Source organism: Carassius gibelio, chromosome A25 (assembly GCF_023724105.1).
Source record: "Carassius gibelio isolate Cgi1373 ecotype wild population from Czech Republic chromosome A25, carGib1.2-hapl.c, whole genome shotgun sequence".
Taxonomy (NCBI): domain Eukaryota; kingdom Metazoa; phylum Chordata; class Actinopteri; order Cypriniformes; family Cyprinidae; genus Carassius; species Carassius gibelio.
The window spans coordinates 14,185,465-14,203,028 of NC_068395.1; the positions used below are offsets into that span (position 1 = coordinate 14,185,465).

Sequence of the window (17,564 nt, forward strand, 5' to 3'; positions counted from 1 at the left end):
TTTTTCAAATTTGCTTCAAACTTTTCACTTTTTTGCGCCAAACAGAATCGAAAACAGTATCGATAAGTATCGGTATAGATAAAATGTAAACAATAATCCTTTTTTTTTTTTTTTACATTTCAGTGTCCCATCTTTTAAATCAGATGAAGCCCTGACATTTGAATGAATGAAACCCTTCACAAATAAGTCACTTCATGTAACTGAATCTTTGAGGTAGATTGAGAAAACCAGAGAGGGTCTACATTTTCAACACCATCTCGTTTTTTTGATTTCATAATGTGAAGCCCTTTAATAAACATAAATATATCAGGGATCAAAATTAGTGACAAAACTGTGCAATTATTCCTTGCATGTGTTGACAGAGAGGACCGTGTTCTTTAAACAGTGGGGAACTGTTGGAAATTTTGCCAATCCTAGTTTACACAAAAGCGTTATAGTGATGGATATATTTTTGCGCTCAATGCAATATTGTACAGTATATACATAAACACACATGCCACTGGGCATAATGAGCTACCATTGTACTATACTAGTGGAATCAGGAATAAGTGATTCATTTGTAATGGAGTGCTTAAACCAGTGGCTCCTTCTATTTCATCCATTCTTTTGCTCTCAAATATTTCTGCTCCTTAGATAACCTATATCCCTCTATTTCACCTGATTCTACCGAAGTCTCCAATTTATCAGCAAGATTGAGGAATTGGAAGATGTCTCTGGCTCTGATTGGCCCCTTACTGGGGGTTATTTCCAAGGTCACAGCAGGCATTGGGCCCTAGGGCTGATCATCTCCTCATGATTCAGACTCCTGCTTTACTCCATAAACCCTGCAGCTAATGGGCTAAACTGAGGGATCGACAGCACAGGTCTTCCAGGAGGTTCCTGGGTGACGGAGTCAGACTGTGTTCTGTATGAAAGCTTTGTGGCTTGCAGGCACCCCAGAGAGCCCTGCTCCTCCTCTAAATCATGAGCAGAATGATGATGGGATTGAGGTGCTGAAACCAATTTACTGTATGGCCCTGGTGGGTGTACCTCATGGGGTTTGTCTTCTCTGAAGAGGTTCTAAGGCTCAGCCAGAGGACAAGGTCAATGATTAAGGCTGAAACTCCAGTGATGACCCTGTCAGAGATGGGAAGAGTCTTTATAATAGCTTGTTTTTAGTTAATGTGCCAAAACTGAAGTAGTCAGGATAGTAACACTTTGTCCCAAGTATTGTATGTGCTGCTAAAAACTCTATGGTTCAAATGTATGGGGTTGGTAAGATGTTGTTTAATGACTCTGAAAGAAGTTTCTTTTGGCTTTGATTGATTGGATCAACTGTTTTCTATATGAATATATGTTAAAATATATTTTATTCCATAATTATTCCAGTTTTCAGTGTCGCATGATCCTTCAGAAATCAGTCTAATGTGCTGATTTGATGCTGTAGAAACATTTGTTGTTTGAAGTATCAGGCAAAGAAACGTTGACATGAGATTTGGCAGCCTTGCAGCACGGAGGCCTTCAGCATGATGAAAAATTGATGTGAAAATCTCAGTTTAAGAGTTTATTTTTTTCTCTGGCTCCTTTGCTTTGCAGAGTCAGGCGTGTTTTAAGGTCTGCATTGTCTTTCATTCCTGTGGGACAGCTACGTGCCGTTTTCCCTGTACATTTCAAAGACAGCATGTTTCCTATTGTTAAGATTTTTTTATTTTTTTTTCGTTGTCTAACTACTGAAAAACATTTGTGGTTTAATACTCTTTTAACTGCTCTCATTAATTGCTTTTGATTGTGTTATATGCAGTTATATCTACATTTATAAAATGTGTAACTTCACATAAATATAATAGTTAATAATTATGTATTTTTATATATTTTTAAACCCTAAACTCATACCACATAGTTTATTCATGCAGTAGAGTGTGGGAAATATCTATTTGATCCCCTGCTGATTTTATGTAAGTTTGCCCACTTATAAAGAAATTAAGGCTCTGTCATTTTTGTGGTAGGTTTATTTTAACAGATCGAGACAGAATACCAATCAAAAGATCCAGAAAAATAAACATTATGTAAAAATTGTTCATTGTTGAAAACATGATAATGTATCTCTAAGTTGAGGGGGCAAATACTTTTGTTGTGTCAACTTACAAACTAGCTGAGTCTTTAAAAACATAACACAGAAAGTTCAGGAAGTGATTTTGATTGAAGAAATGTCTAAAACGTAAGGTGGCTAACTTCTGATCACTTTCTGATTTGTGCCGTTTAATGACAGGTTAGTCTGAAATTGATGATCCCACAATAATATCCCACAACTAGGATAGCAGTGTCTGTCCACAAACAATTGTCGACATAACACAGAAGAACATGCTTGTTTGTATGGTTGCAAATTCTAATTGCTAACTATTCAGCCATTTTTAGTTGGCCATATGGATCAGACAAGTCAGCAAACAGACCGTAGGTGGTATCTGAGGCCGAAACCATCTCTGGCGTACACCCCAGACTCAGAAGTCATTGCAAGCTCTCTCCTGAGAAGCACGCTAGTCCACCCCGGTTACAGTCTTTATGTTTGCAGTACATAATCCACTGTCTCCTATTGAAAAACAACCCATGGCCTTCACTTCACATTGATTTTTATCAGCCTGCCGGCCCCATGATTGAACTCCCCTGCAAAAGCATCGATTTCCCCAGCTCACCGTCTTAGCCCCTTTGTCTGAGACTACAAATGGACCGAGACACTTTTCTGTTGTTATGAATGGAAAAAGGGGTCGGAGCTTCCCAATAAATGACAGCACCACCAGCTGTCCGCTGCGAGCTGCACAGTAGCGTGTTCTGTTTATGACTGTTAATTAGTTTTTGTACCTGCTGGCTTGGCGAGATAGGAGCTGTGTCGTCAGAGATGGGAAGCCTTCAGAGGTGCAGTTGATGACTAATAGTCAACATATGCCATGGCAGTGGACAGATTGTGTGTGTGTGTGTGTGTGTGTGTGGTGTCTGTGTATGTGTGTTTGATATTGAGGCACTCGAATACCTTGAGCCCAATGACAGCAGTACTTCTCAGACCACATGATGTAGTTTGATGAACATTGTTTAGTTTTTTGGTGGCATTCATATTGAAAAAGGAATCTGTGGTGGAACATCATGCCTATATTTTTGCTACACACTCAAAAGAATACTGCTAGGGAAGACATATTTTTTGTAGGCTGAAATCATGAAACGTTAGCATTTTAGCACTTCCGGTTCCATCATCTTGAAATCAGCAGATTTTTTTTTTTTTTTTTTTTTTTTTAATGGGTTTTTGATTAAATGTCTGAAATTACCCTTCAACAGTTTGTCATAGAACATCAGCTAAAGAAATTTAATAGTTATTTCTAGTCAGAAGCAAGTGATATTAGAAGAGGTTTCAAGACACAATTTTATGACGTGGTGGTACTGTATGTCCCGAAAATCATCTACTCTTCTCTTACATAGGGCTGGGCGATATATCTGATGATATGATCATGCGCATCTAGTCAGCAAATCTGGTTCTGTGATCACTGCTAAATCGCCATCACCTGATTTTAAATGGAGCGGCATTTAATAGACAGAGCCGTAGGTCACTGACAAGCTACGCAATATTGTGTCCATTATCGAAGGCGATTCATCTGGGATAATGAACGCGATATTGCGTAGCTTGTCAGTGATCTACGGCTCTGTCTATTAAATGCTGCTCCATTTGAAAGCAGGTGATGGTGATTTAGCGCTAATCAGGGAACCAGATTTACTGGTATTTAGGCTTCAAAATTGATAAGTTGTTTAACTTGTGAAGATTATAATGATGAACACATTCTGTAGGACTTGTGAACTTTTGTTGGTCATAGAGCTTATTTTCTACAATTACCCAAAAGCCAATGGAAAAATTCTGTTGGATTTTTGTAAATGGAATTTATGACAAATATACATTATCACTGCAGCAAAATACTAAAAACTCAACTCGAGGGTTATGGAAAAATTGCCATGAATTCATTATTGACCGCTTAAATTGCAATGATTCATTGTTTCGTTTAATTTGTGTACTTGTTTATTTTATTTATGGATTTCCCATTGGGCAGTCCTTTGAGAACTGTTGATTTTTTTCACTTCAGCTGGTGAAAGTCTATTGTGATTAGCTTAATGATCAATGCCTCGTGGGAAACACAAAGAGGGCTTGAATGTGTCCTTCATTCTGCTTTCATCCTGCTGCGAACATGGCCCCAATTGATATTTGCATTCTTAATTTATGCTCCCATCTTTAAAGTCTAATATTTTCGACAGTCTCTTTGATGGCCAGTGTTACCATGACACCAAGCTTTTGTTCAGGTTATTGTTTGCTAAAAGTTTTCTTATTCTTACAGAAACATTCTGTGATGGTAATATAATGTTGTTTAATGATTCTTGTTCATATACAATATACACACTCCAAAGAATAGCATAGCATACCACAGTTTCAAATATTGTTGAGAGGCAAAAGCTATGAGTCTATATGGAATATACTTTTTGACAGATTCCATCCATAGGGGGCGCCACAATTGAAAAACCACTATAACACCGCAACCGTTTAAACTATAAAGTGGTAAATTTATATGCGTGATTTTTCATACACATTCATGAAAAATGTTTGTGTTCGCACATAGTGTCTGTGTACCAAAGTTGTCAAGATTTGCCCACAAGGTGATGTTACGATAAGCAAATTAGCATTTTTGCTAATAACACTATCAATGTATGTTTGCAAAAAAAAATGGACATACTAAATAAAAGCACAGCTCTGGGAATAAGTAGAATACAAAAAGCAATACCGCATTTATCTTTCAGAGTTCTTTGAATATACTTTAAAGGTCTGAACTTACCTGCTTTTTCTTTCTCACAGACTTAACTTCAGATAATCATAACTACTTAAACACGCAGAGCTTTTAAATGTGTTATCACGGCTGGATTTGGGAAATGCCATGTAATTGCACGCTTTGAATATTAACAACAGAAAAGGCTTCAGCTGTAGACTTCTGTTCCTGCTCAGAGCCAAAAGCTTCACTCAACTTGCTGTTTCTCCAGAGATCAAGCCAGCGTGATTGAGCCCGGCTGTTCGTGAATTATATACGTGCTTTTCAATTGTTTTGTCGAAATGTACTTTGTGGTCCAGTTTAGTAGCTTTCACTTATAGGACATCTTTAAGTGTGATTTGTATTTAAAATTTTCCATTTACAGACTCACAGCTCAGATGTTTGCAACTGTCTTCATGGGGTTTAATGGCAACATCATGAGAAAGTTAATAAATGATGATATATCTGCAATCTCTGTGCTTAACTTACAAAGGTCCAATGGTAAAAATGGTTCACATACCCATTAAACATGTTCAGAAGACTTACAGCTAAAAGTAGTAGTTGTGATGAGTGATTTAAATGACCTGTGCTCAGAAATGACCTTAGGTTGTGAAGAGAGATAAGTGGGTTTACTGTTGATCCAGTGATCAGGTGCGTTATGGTGTCTGTAAGGATTAACTACACATTTAAAAAGTCCTTATGGAAACTGTGTATTTCACTCTACTGTTTTAATGGATAGTACTTCTCAAATTGATCTCCTTTTCTCTCAGTGGCTCTGATATGATTAGATTTATGCAATCAGAAAAATGCAAAAGAAAAAAAAAAGCCTCAGAAAATGAAGTCATAATTTTATTGTAAGTGGTAGCAAAATCAATATGCTTGTTTATTAAAAGGGAAGTTTCTTAACACTTATGTTGTTGTTGATGCAGAAAACTGAAAAGAAAAACTCAATTATTTTGGTAGAAGTAGAAGGCAAAGGTTTTAATGTTTCAGTACATTCTGTAAAAAGTTAATTTTTACATTAAATACATGTTTTATTATTATTTAAATTAAGTTCTTTTGAAAATAATTTCAAATAATTCTGAAAAAAAAAGTAAAGTAAGTTTTCAACATTGATGATAATCAGACATGTTCCTTCATCAGTAAATTAGCATGTTAATTTGATTTCTGAAAGGATCATGTAACAATAAAGACTGGCATAATGATGCTGAAAATTCAGTTTTTCATCACAGGAATAAATTATTATTAAAAAATATTGCATCGGCATTCATCCTGCATCTGAGTGAGCAAATGAACAGAGTGGTAAAAGATGGCAAAATAATTGCACAGACCACATGGTGCAAAGGACAGATCCAAGGCTAAATGGGGTTTTATTATGAGGGCCTTTTCATAAACTACACATAGATTGGAGAACAGGCACATTTGAAGCAGTACACATATGGCACAAAGTAAATCACTAAAGCAGAGACGGGCCTTTAAAAGTCTTTAAAAATAACAACATGCACTTAGCTTTACTTATATTAAGTTTTATGAATTTGTGTAACAGTTTCAAGGATACATTTCCAATATTTGACATATTTCCTCATAAAGTCAACTTTATTTATCTATTTATTGTATTAAACATTAGACTAGCATTCAGAAATCATTGTTAATGGCTGTAACATAACAAAAAATCGTTAGCTATTACTGATTTTCAGTTAAAGTAACATTATTTTGTTTAAATCCGCATAAATGTCAGGTAGTACAACAAAAGTAACACTTAAGCCCCTTTCACACTGCCATTCCGGCAAATACAGGGGTAAAGTGTTCCAGCAATTGTTCCCGGGTTGCTAGATTTTGCACTTTCACACTGCTAGTGATTACCCGGGATATGTGTGTGCTTTCACACACAACCCGTAAAGGTCCCGTAACAACACGTGACATCAGCGCGTGACGTGTAATGTACAAGTCGAAAACGTTAAGCACGTTATACTTTCACTGAAGCAAGCAAACGATCTCTGCGTCAGCGCGGAAAGTGAGGAACTATCTGATCTCTGCTTCAGTACAGTTTGCACATATTTTTTAGTCGCAAACATTGATCTTCCTTCAAAACAGCCGGTAAAAGAGTCGCGCGATAACGCGCGTCATCACTTCGACATGGCATTAGATCTGGCTTTTGTTCACACATCGCTCGTCCCGGGTTGAACCCGGCAATGTTACTAGGTCCCCAACCTGGGTTCAATGCCGGAATCAATCCCAGGACATGTTTGCTTTCACAGCGAAGGCGACCCGGCAATGTTCCGGCAATATGCCGGGTCGTACGTGCAGTGTGAAAGGGGCTTTAGTGTGTGTGTGTGTAGATAGATAGATATATGTAACATGATACATTTTTAATACCATAAATAGAGGGTAGTACATCAAACTAAAATGATTCATAAGCATTTTACAATGAATAACATACAATCATTAGTGTATATTTATATACTTATTTTACTTTGTCAAGCAAGTAGCAAAACATAATTTATGGCTGTGACATAACTAAAGCCTGATTTTATTTCAGTCAAATAAAACAAACTGTAATAAATATTTTGTTTAAATCAGCAAAACTGCAGGTAGTACATCGTACTAATATGATTTATAAACATTTTACAATAAATATATAATAATATTTAAATATTTTTTTTTCTTGTCTCTGTAACATGGAAAGAACATGAAAATTGCTGTAATGACATTAGTCCGAAAGAATTTCAATTTTGAAATTTGAATTTGAAATCTTTGTCCAAGGTGCCACCAATATCTATGAGGGCATTGGCGTATCTCGAAAAACATCGTCGCCATTGACCAATCAAATTTGAGCACCTATTAGATAAGGTTAACAGTGGCAGATTGGAATGAAACTTGGTGAGCCTATTAGACTCATGGACCTAGAGGTCTATGAGAAATTTGAAAGAAATTGGCCACTGGGTTTGTTAGATTTCCACATTCTAAAAAACTTTGCCTCAAGAACCAAACAAACTTTTCATTTAATATTTGATATTGTCTCTTCCTAGACGGTTTGTCTGATTTTCACCAAAATTGACACAGAACATCTTTAGACGGTCCTGGCAAAAAGTCAACAAAAACATTTTGATAGGCCCGCAGACGTTCTCAAATAATGCATGAATGAATTTGTCAAAGAGTTCTCCAAAGTTGACATCAGGCTATATCTCCTCAACGCTTTATCGTGTTCAGACAAATCTTGGAGTTTGCTATGACATCCATGTCCTGAGATTACCTGCACAGTGCCACTTAGGGTTTAAAACATATAAAAAAATTACTATTTTTGCTCATAACATCCAAACAGTTTGACCAAAAATTACAAGAATGATCTCTTTAGAATCACACCAGCATACAGAGTTGAATGGTATGCATTTTTTAGCATTTTGGGCATCCACCATTTTGAATTGTTTCTTCAAATGCTGTAATTTACGAAAGCATTTGCGTATCATTACAAAACTGTACAAAACTGTTCTCCATCATATGCCCTGAAGGTACTCCAAAGGTTTTGAGGCAGCAACACCTTTTGCTAAAAATATATAGTGTGCCACTTATTGGTCGAAGGTATATATCATTACAGTAAATTCTTGTGATTGTATTTGATTTTTAGGACTTTTTTTGATAAAATCATCTTAAAATGTCTGTAATTGCTCAAAGGTCTTAAAATGCTCAAACCCCGGTAATTGCTGCTTGCAGCTATATTAAATATTGTTTAATTCATATATTTTACTTAATTAAACTAACAAGTAGCAAGACGTTGTTTATGGTTGTGACTGAAACATGTAACTGAAATATAGCGTGGGCATAATCTTAACAGAAAAACAAACAAACAAATGTTTAGGTAATAAATGAAGGTACTGTCCAAAACTGGTATTAAGATCTGGTAAAGAATTGTGATAAGAATTGAATGGCATGAAGTATAGGATGAGTGATGTTTGTCTGGAGGGAAGGTGAGGTGTTAGAGTCAGGAGAGACGAACACAAGCACACAGAGGCAGCACAAATGTCTCCGGCAGCGATGGGGAGGAAGCCATAAGCCTATTAGAGAGTTAATAAATCAGGCTCATAGCTGTGCCAGTGTTGAGCCCTGCTTTATGAGCCCTGAGCAGATTATGGCCATTGAGTTTCCAGATTGGCTGCATCCATATCGATGGAGTGAATGAGAAAGACATTGACCAAAGACTCAATTTCATTTTGGCTCCTTCTAAAGCAAGGTTTGTTTATCCAACCGTCACCTGTGAAATGCCAAAACTTCATGCCGAAGCATTTTATTAAGAGCACTGTACACTGTATATATATATATATACAGCGTGTTCTCAGCATCACTGCATCACATACAGTTCCAGCAGATGTTTAAACGGCGGTTCAGTGTAGCAAAGCAATTCTGCAAATATCAAAACACTTATGCAAGATGGAAACTTCCAAACATAAATGAAGTCTTTGTCACTGCTGTGGGTGGAGATCCTCGTAAGGGCAGGCAAGAACCGTTATGAGCTCACACTATCATCCATCCATCTCTCTATCCATCCATCCACCCACCCATGCATTCATCCTTTCATCAAACCGCCCTTCTGTCCAACCATTCAATAATTCATGTCTCCATCTCTAGCTGCATTCATGAATTAATATCAATCCATGCATTCTTTCATCCATCCCTCACCACATCCATCCGTTAATTCATCTCCATTCGTCCATCCATACATTTTTCACTTATTCATTCACCATCCATCCAATCCATTGCTACATTCATCCTTTCATCAGACCACTCTTCTGTCCATCCCTCCATTAGTTCATGTGTCCATCATCCATTCATCAAGACATTCTTTCATCATCATCCCTTGTTTCCTTCCTTTTATCAAACTGCTTCTCTATCCATCCATTCATTAATTTGTCTCCATCATCCATCCATTTATTCTTTCTTTCATCCGTCCTTTGCTTCATCCATCCATTAACTATTTCATATCTCCATTTATCCATCTCACTCCCTCTTTTTCATTTTTCATTCTTTTAACCATTCATCCATCAGTTCATTCATTAATGAATGGCTCCATCTATCCTTTGATTGATTATTTCATGTCTTCATCCCTCCTTTCATTATCCATCCATTAATATCTACATCCATCCATCCACCCACCCATGGTTCGATCCCTCCTTTCACCCATCCATTCATTAATGTCTCCATCCATCCATTATTTTATCATCTATCCATTAATTCATGCCTTCATCATCCCGTCTTTCATTATCATTCATCGATTGATCCATCCATCCGTCAATACTGTAATTTAACATTTATCCTCCTGTATTTCTTCTACATGTTTCCCTGCAGAACTTGAAAACTCCCAGATGACAACTTGTGAATCCCTGTAATGGTTTTCTCATATTTGTTTGATCATCTTCTGTTTACTTTTATTAAGTACCAGTCACATCAGCTATCACAGAACAATGTGCAGCAAGTATAAGAAAAATGGCATTCCACAATAAACCTCATTAGCACTGACTTATATTCTCTGTTCTTCAAATGTGTTCACACAAGATGAGTTGGGCATTTCCCAGTTACCATCGCTGGTTCAGAAATGACCAGTCGCCCAATTCAGTTAACAGCTCTTGTGTTTTCCAGCTTCATTTTGAAGTCCGGTATTTACAAATCTGCCAGACTCACTAATCACTGTTCTAATAACAGAATCGTTGTACTTGAGATTTAGGTAAATGCAGCTGAAGCCTTTTTCCACTTGTACTTGTTGTTCAGTTCATTGCATAAAGACAAACATTAGCAAACGTGCATGCTGTTGTTCGTCAGATGAATGCATTAACCTTTTGTGTATCATCTCAACACCTTTCCTTTTTTCACTACAGCAGAGTTGAAGATGACTGATGAAAGCGATCGCTCGGGTCATTATCCTCCACATTACAGGGCAGAGAAAATTAAAATTTGATTTGTGGAGGGGCTGTGTTTTGTCGTTCTGCCGGATAACCAGACGTGAAAAATGTGCCCCAGTCCCCTGCTCCTAGAGCGAGCCTGTTTACCCCTGAACAAGGAGAAATAATTAGCCTCCTTTTTTATATTCTAGCCTCGTACTTGCAAAACCCATCCTGGTTGCATGGTGAACTTGCGTGGTGTTCGTTTCTTTGTCTTGAGAGGAGATCTGACTTCAAATAACTTCTGCTGATTGTAATATTAGATGGGGATGCAGTTTTAAAGAGGAAAGCAGGTTACAGAGGAGCACTTGAGTTCAGCTCTAGCCAGAAGGTTTAGTTTGATGAACACACTTGTTATAATAAGACCAGTTGTGCACCTGAAGTCACCTGAAACTCATTGTATTTAAAAAAAAGTCTTCATGTTTTGGCCTGGAGGTTTCCCCTCCATTGTTTTCTTGCTGTCTTGATTCTTAATATTTGGTTGTAACAAGCAGAAAGATAATGCTAATGTTTAAAATGCAATATTACCGTATTTTCCGGACTAAGTCACACTTTTTTTCATAGTTTGGTTGGTCCTGTGACTTATAGTCACGTGCGACTTATTTATCAAAATTAATTTGAAATGAACCAAGAGAAAACATTACCGTCTCCAGCCGCGAGAGGGCGCTCTATTATGCTCTATGCTCCTGTACTGTACTGTAATGTTTTCTCTTGTTCTTGGGTCTAAATAAATGTGACCTATAGTCCAGTGCGACTTATATATGTTTTTTTCCTCGTCATGACGTATTTTTTTACTGATGCGACTTATACTTTTTTTGGTTCAGATATATTAATTTATGAAATTCATATATACACTACGTGCAAAAGTTTACACACACTATATACAACAGTTTGGAGTTGGTAAATGTTGTTTTTGAAACACGTCTCTTCTGCTCATCAAGTCTACATCTATTTGATCAAAAATATAGAAAAAATAATAATAATAAAAGAATAAAAAATAAAATAATAAAAATACCAGTCTTCAGTGTCACATGATCTTCAGAAATAATTTTAATATGCTGATTTGCTGCTCAAGAAACGGCGGACCGCTATTTACATGGCAGAATTTGTTGGTGGCAAAGCTGAATGCTTCTCAAGCAAAGAAACCGATCTGATTGTGCGCGATGTTAAAGTGCGCTAGCAGATCATCTACGGGACAAGCAGGAATCCACCAAAGCTCCCCGCGATGAGTCAGTTAATATATATATGTGTGTATTGACACAATTGTTCAATTAATTAGCCAAGTTCATTCGTCATTATAAGTAGTAATAGGCTGAATTGCAAATAGTTAGCCTAATACATGCAGAGGCGCATTTTCTACCAACGTTCTCTTTAAATAACAAAAACATATTGCGCCATTGACTTTAGACTTTAGACCAGGTTTAAGTTGGTCTATGGTGCAGTCTATTTTCAGCTCCTTAAAATAGCAATGCAGCAGCAATGCGCCTGAACACACCTCTTTTTTTAGACCAGCGCACAAACGGGCGCAAATGCATTTGCTAATTAAACCCTTATGAATTTTTTTTTTTTTTTTATCATTATTGTGCTATTTTGTTTTCACATGACATTATACATAATTCAAGCATTTGCAATCAGTTTTAATTTGTGAAATAAGAATAATTATTTTGTTTTGTGTGTAACCCTTGCAGTCCAGTCAAACAATGCAGCAGGGAAGTGATTATGGATAACATGAGGGAATACAAGGTCGATTTGAGGGCACTGCATTATGGCATACAATTCCTATGCTCAGGTCAGGGTCCCAGTTTACATGCTTAACTATATCCTTGTGAGATATTAAGTATGTATGTTTTTTTTGTTTTTTTTTGTGAACCTAACCAGTCATTCCAGCTGTCAAATGAGACACATAATAACTAACACAATATATAAAGACCTTTATTACCTTGACTTCTCTTCAACAGTATTGACTTTAAGCCACTCCTAATCGGGTTTTGTGATGCTTCAGCGCAGTTTTCAATTAGCGCCGAACATTGACACGGGACACATGACTGAAGCAGGAGATTAATATAGAGAGAAATGAACTGAGAGCTGAAGAGTAGAGAATGAGCTCATGACAGAAAAGCTACAGCTGAAGCCAATGAACACGACGGACCATCGACAGACCTAATGAACGACCGAGCTGCTGTCTGACGGAAATACTGTTTCTGAAAGATCAGTGTGATGGGAAAATCTTAAACGGATGATGTCCAGGTCACATGTCACCCCAAGAAAAACATTTGTAATTATATTTTACATTAAGCACATTTTAAAATCATTATGATTTTTTTATGTTGTGATATTATTTGAATGACATTTTATGCACATTTTCACCCAAAATCCTTATTGTAATGCATCTGGACATTTTATTTTGGTTTGTTTTTAATTTGTATTATTTTCAATGGAGTTTATCAATACATTTAATAATAATAATAATTATATATATATATATATATATATATATATATATATATATATATATATATATATATATATAGTGCCCTCCATAAGCCTTGGAACAGTAGAGACGAAAAATAGCTTTCTCTACTGTGAAATCAAGACATTTGCAAATATGATTAAAAGATGAATATGCAACAAAACTACAGAACGTCACAATTTACTATTAGGTCTTTCAACACATGCATGTTTTACCAAATAAAAAGGACAGCACTTTTAGAGTTCATCCCACTATTGCTACCCAATGAATTATGATTTTATATATATTGAGCTTACTAATATTAGAAATGTTATTGTGTGTTTCAACAGAGAATAGAAGGATCTTGGTAAACATCTATGATTTGAATACTGAAATGCTTTTTAATTGTGATTTTCGGTTGTGGGACTGCAGTTTGGACCAATTCTGTAGCATGTTCCATATAGATATAACACAAAAAAAATGTGAATGAGACAAATAAATATATTAGAAATGCACATGATGATTCATTTATTTAATAACATCATTATTTCTGAGAATGCATAGTGTTGACATGGCTGTCTCTCTGTGTCTTTCTAGCAGGAAGAGCCCAACGCTAGCAGCGTTCATGACAAAGATCAAGCTGAAATCCGCATGTTCCTCGCACACAAGTCCAAAAAATTGCCATGGAAACCAGAGGTAAGAGTATCATGCTTGTCGTTTTATTTTTGTCATTTTCCGTTGGACAATGACTCATTATCACTCTCTTTTGTTTGTCGTCCGCTGTGCAAGATCTTAATGAGAAGTTCTCAAACCTTCACCGAAGCCCTTAATAAGCACATGTAGGCCTGGACCATTTTCTGTAACATGCAATTTTGTGTAATGAACAAACTGTATTGCTGTCAGATTTTAATATCAGCTGTAATATCTGACACGATTTAACCCACGATTATAGGGCTCAAGTTAAATTGCTCATTAGTATTCAAAGTCTGAGTGTGCTTGTTCTTCACATTTCCCTGAATTAACTGGATCGAACTGCCACTCTACCTACTGGATAAACAGAAGAAAATTTGGTAAATCTATTTCTTTTTTTTTATTGTGGTAGAAAAAAATAAAAATAAATGATACTCGGGATTCTGAGAAATAAAAGTTATATTGTTAGATAAAAATTTGAAATTGTGAAGAAAAGTCAGGAATGCGAGATAAAAATATGTAGATATATATATATATTTAAACTCAGAATTCCAAAAAAAAAAAAAAAAATCTAAATTGTGAGATGAAAAGCAAGTACCTTAGTTATTATTATTATTATTTTTCATTCCAGACTGGAAACAAGCTTCCTTACTAAACATTTGGTATGATGATGTTATAAATTGGACGGTTCATCCACATCCATTAAAGTGACTTTATTGTCATCATTATTCCCGGTAGAATAAGTAAAAAGGTTTTCTCCCAAGCTGCTTATTTGTGAAAGCACAAGATTTAACGGTGTGAATTTCAGCCCGAGGCCGATCAACCAAACCAGCACATGCAGAATAATGAGCCAGAGCCGCTATAGAAATCAGTATGAATGCAGATGAATTAAATGCACCATTTTCAAATAATAATGCAGAGGTGGGAATATTCTGCTGGTGAATGACTCTCTCAGGTCCAGTTAATGCAGGGCTTTCAAACTCACCAGCCAGGAAACTCTACAGTTTTTGGCACAGTAAATAAAGTAAGACCTCACCGTTGCTGAAGTCTAGTATCGAGCGCTGCGGCTGACTGTACGTGTAAGTGAACATTCAGAAAAGACGTGCCACTTTGGTGCCTAGACAGATTCATGCTGTTCCGGTTCCAGAATGACAATAGTGCTGTGCTTGAAGCGAGGTGCATACAGAAACGCTTCACTGAGTGTGTGCAAAAATCCAACAGACCTTCACAAAGGCCAGACCTGATCCCCTCTCTGCTTTTTTTTTTTACTACGTGTTATTTAAGTATTTGTTTTGGTCATATTTTCAGCCAATTTTCATAGGGATGCACCGATATTATTATTATTTTAAATGTGAAAGCCAATATCAAAATTATATGACACATGATATGTAAAAATGTATAGCCCGAATGCACTGTAAGTCGCTTTGGATAAAAGCGTCTGCTAAATGCATACATTTATTTATTAAATTTATAAGCTATAAAAATATTACAACACTATAATGAACAGCATGGACATTATATTTGCTAAAGATTACAGTTAACAGTCTCATAAAATGTAATTTATGATAAAAAAAATAGTGTTTAAAGAGAAAAACTTTAAACTTAAAGTGAGCATTAAATTACAGCATTTGTTATTGTTTCTTTTTTAAATTATGATTCTGATAGTCAGTGTTTTCTTTAAATTTTATTTAATTATTTTGTGCTTTTGTCATTTTTTTTTTCATATATTTTTTCATACATTTCCATTTCTTTTATTTTCTTTTATTTTAAGTTTTATTTTAGCTTTGTATTTCATTTGGCCATTTATTCCATTTTATTTTAAGTTTTAAGAGTAATTTCAGTATTTTAACTTAAAATGATTTTAGTTCGTTGCCAAGGAAAATTTTTCGTATTTTCAGTTTTCATTTTTTAATATTACAATTTTAGTAATTATTTTGTGCTTTTGTCATTTTTTAATATATTTTTTCATACATTTCCATTTCTTTTATTTTCTTTTATTTTAAGTTTTATTTTAGCTTTGTGTTTCATTTAGCCATTTATTCCATTTTATTTTAAGTTTAAGAGTAATTTCAGTATTTTAACTTAAAATGATTTTAGTTTGTTGCCAAGGCAAGATTTTCATCTGATCTGATTTTATTTTATTTTGTTTCAGCTTGATTTCAGCTACAGATTTCTAGTTGTAGTTAGCAATATAAATAATCCTGATAGTGTAAAAAGAATGAAAAATCTATAAATGAAAAATCTATAAAAAAAAAAATAGAAAAATAAATTATAATATAATGTAAATTTAATTCAGTTAATCATAATAATTTCTTGCTGGAGTTCTGGCTAAATGTAAAAAATAAAATAAAAGCATGTACAATTAAATATTTGCTAAAATATATCCAATTTATTTACAGATAAATAAAAAAATCTAATATCGTCCGATAACCGATATTGTACCAATATGAAACATGCCTCTCTAAATTTTTTTCATATTGTCTGTTTAGCTCTTCTCTCGCGTGTTAGCAGCTGAATGTTGTGTAGAGTGGATGGATTGAATGGATGGTCGTGTTATTTATAGGAGTGAGCACTGTTGAGACCCGACCGAATAACAGCTCTGGGATCAGGCAGGTGTTTCACGGCTTAGCAATGCAAACACAGGCTGGTATCGCTTGGAATTAGAGCAATTATTTTGTCAGTGTGGGCACGAGAGGTATAGCTTGTGGTTTTGTGAGATCATTGATGAAGCCGGCTGTGGCAACGCTGATAAAACTGTGACAGACCTTGAACCTTTCATGTGGAGATGTAGGTGTGAGGCTAAGGGGAACGCTTTGATGGAGGCTTGACGGTAATGGGCTCCCAGATCATTAGCAGGACTACAGACCGTTGATGGGGTCCTGAATTTATGGCACTTTATAGATTAACTGTAATGCCAGTGGGCCACATGCTACATCAGTTCCATATTGAGGACTTTGACCTTTGGCCTTTCAATGCTCAGTTTCATTGCCACTTTTGTCGTTTCTGTGCTAAGAGCATCATTGCTTTTTCCCCCTCTTCTGAGGATGCTATCTATTTCCTTTTTTGAGGAACTCTTAACACTTTAGTCTCCCAGTTGCCACTAAATGACAGTGCTGGTTGCAGTTATCTGAAGCCATTATGTGTCATTAGAGAGTTGAGAAAATTGTGAGCATCAGTGACTTCCCACCAGGTTATTACAGTACAGTCACGAAGACAAGAGCGGGTAGGATATCTTTATTAAATCTGTGATGTCTCAATAACAAATATCTTCTGTAGCAGCTATATAGCTATAGATGATCAAAATTGGCTTGTCCGTGGTCGTGAGGAAGGTCTTGAGGAAGTGGTGAATGGTTAGGCAAGTTGGCGTGAGTCCAGTTTAACATATTTTGTAGGGATTGTTTAAAATATATTAGATATGTTATTGCATTCAAAACATCGAGATGGAGTATAACAGGCCAAAGACTGTTGCGCTCTAATTTGAACTTGACACATTGTCGCAAAAGCACAATGTTTATTATGTTGTCACGAACAGTCCGCTGTTTGTAATGCCTAAAAAAAAACTAAAAAAAAACTAAAAACGTCCGTATAAAACATAGTAGCGTAGCATAACATCAAAATGCGATCACGCTTACTTTTATTTTATCATTATTTCAATAGGACTCCCCACGATTAGGAATCATATGCAAG

At 35.8% G+C, this 17,564-nt stretch overlaps 1 protein-coding gene across 1 annotated transcript in view; it reads left to right on the forward strand.

Moving 5' to 3' along the window:
* LOC127946721 (N-acetyl-beta-glucosaminyl-glycoprotein 4-beta-N-acetylgalactosaminyltransferase 1-like) overlaps positions 1-17,564 on the forward strand; it is a 174,007-nt gene that overhangs the window by 57,752 nt on the left and 98,691 nt on the right. The window contains exon 3 of the mRNA XM_052543449.1: positions 13,785-13,883. Within this exon, the coding sequence (XP_052399409.1) occupies positions 13,785-13,883 (99 nt within the window). The remainder of the gene's footprint in view (positions 1-13,784; positions 13,884-17,564) is intronic.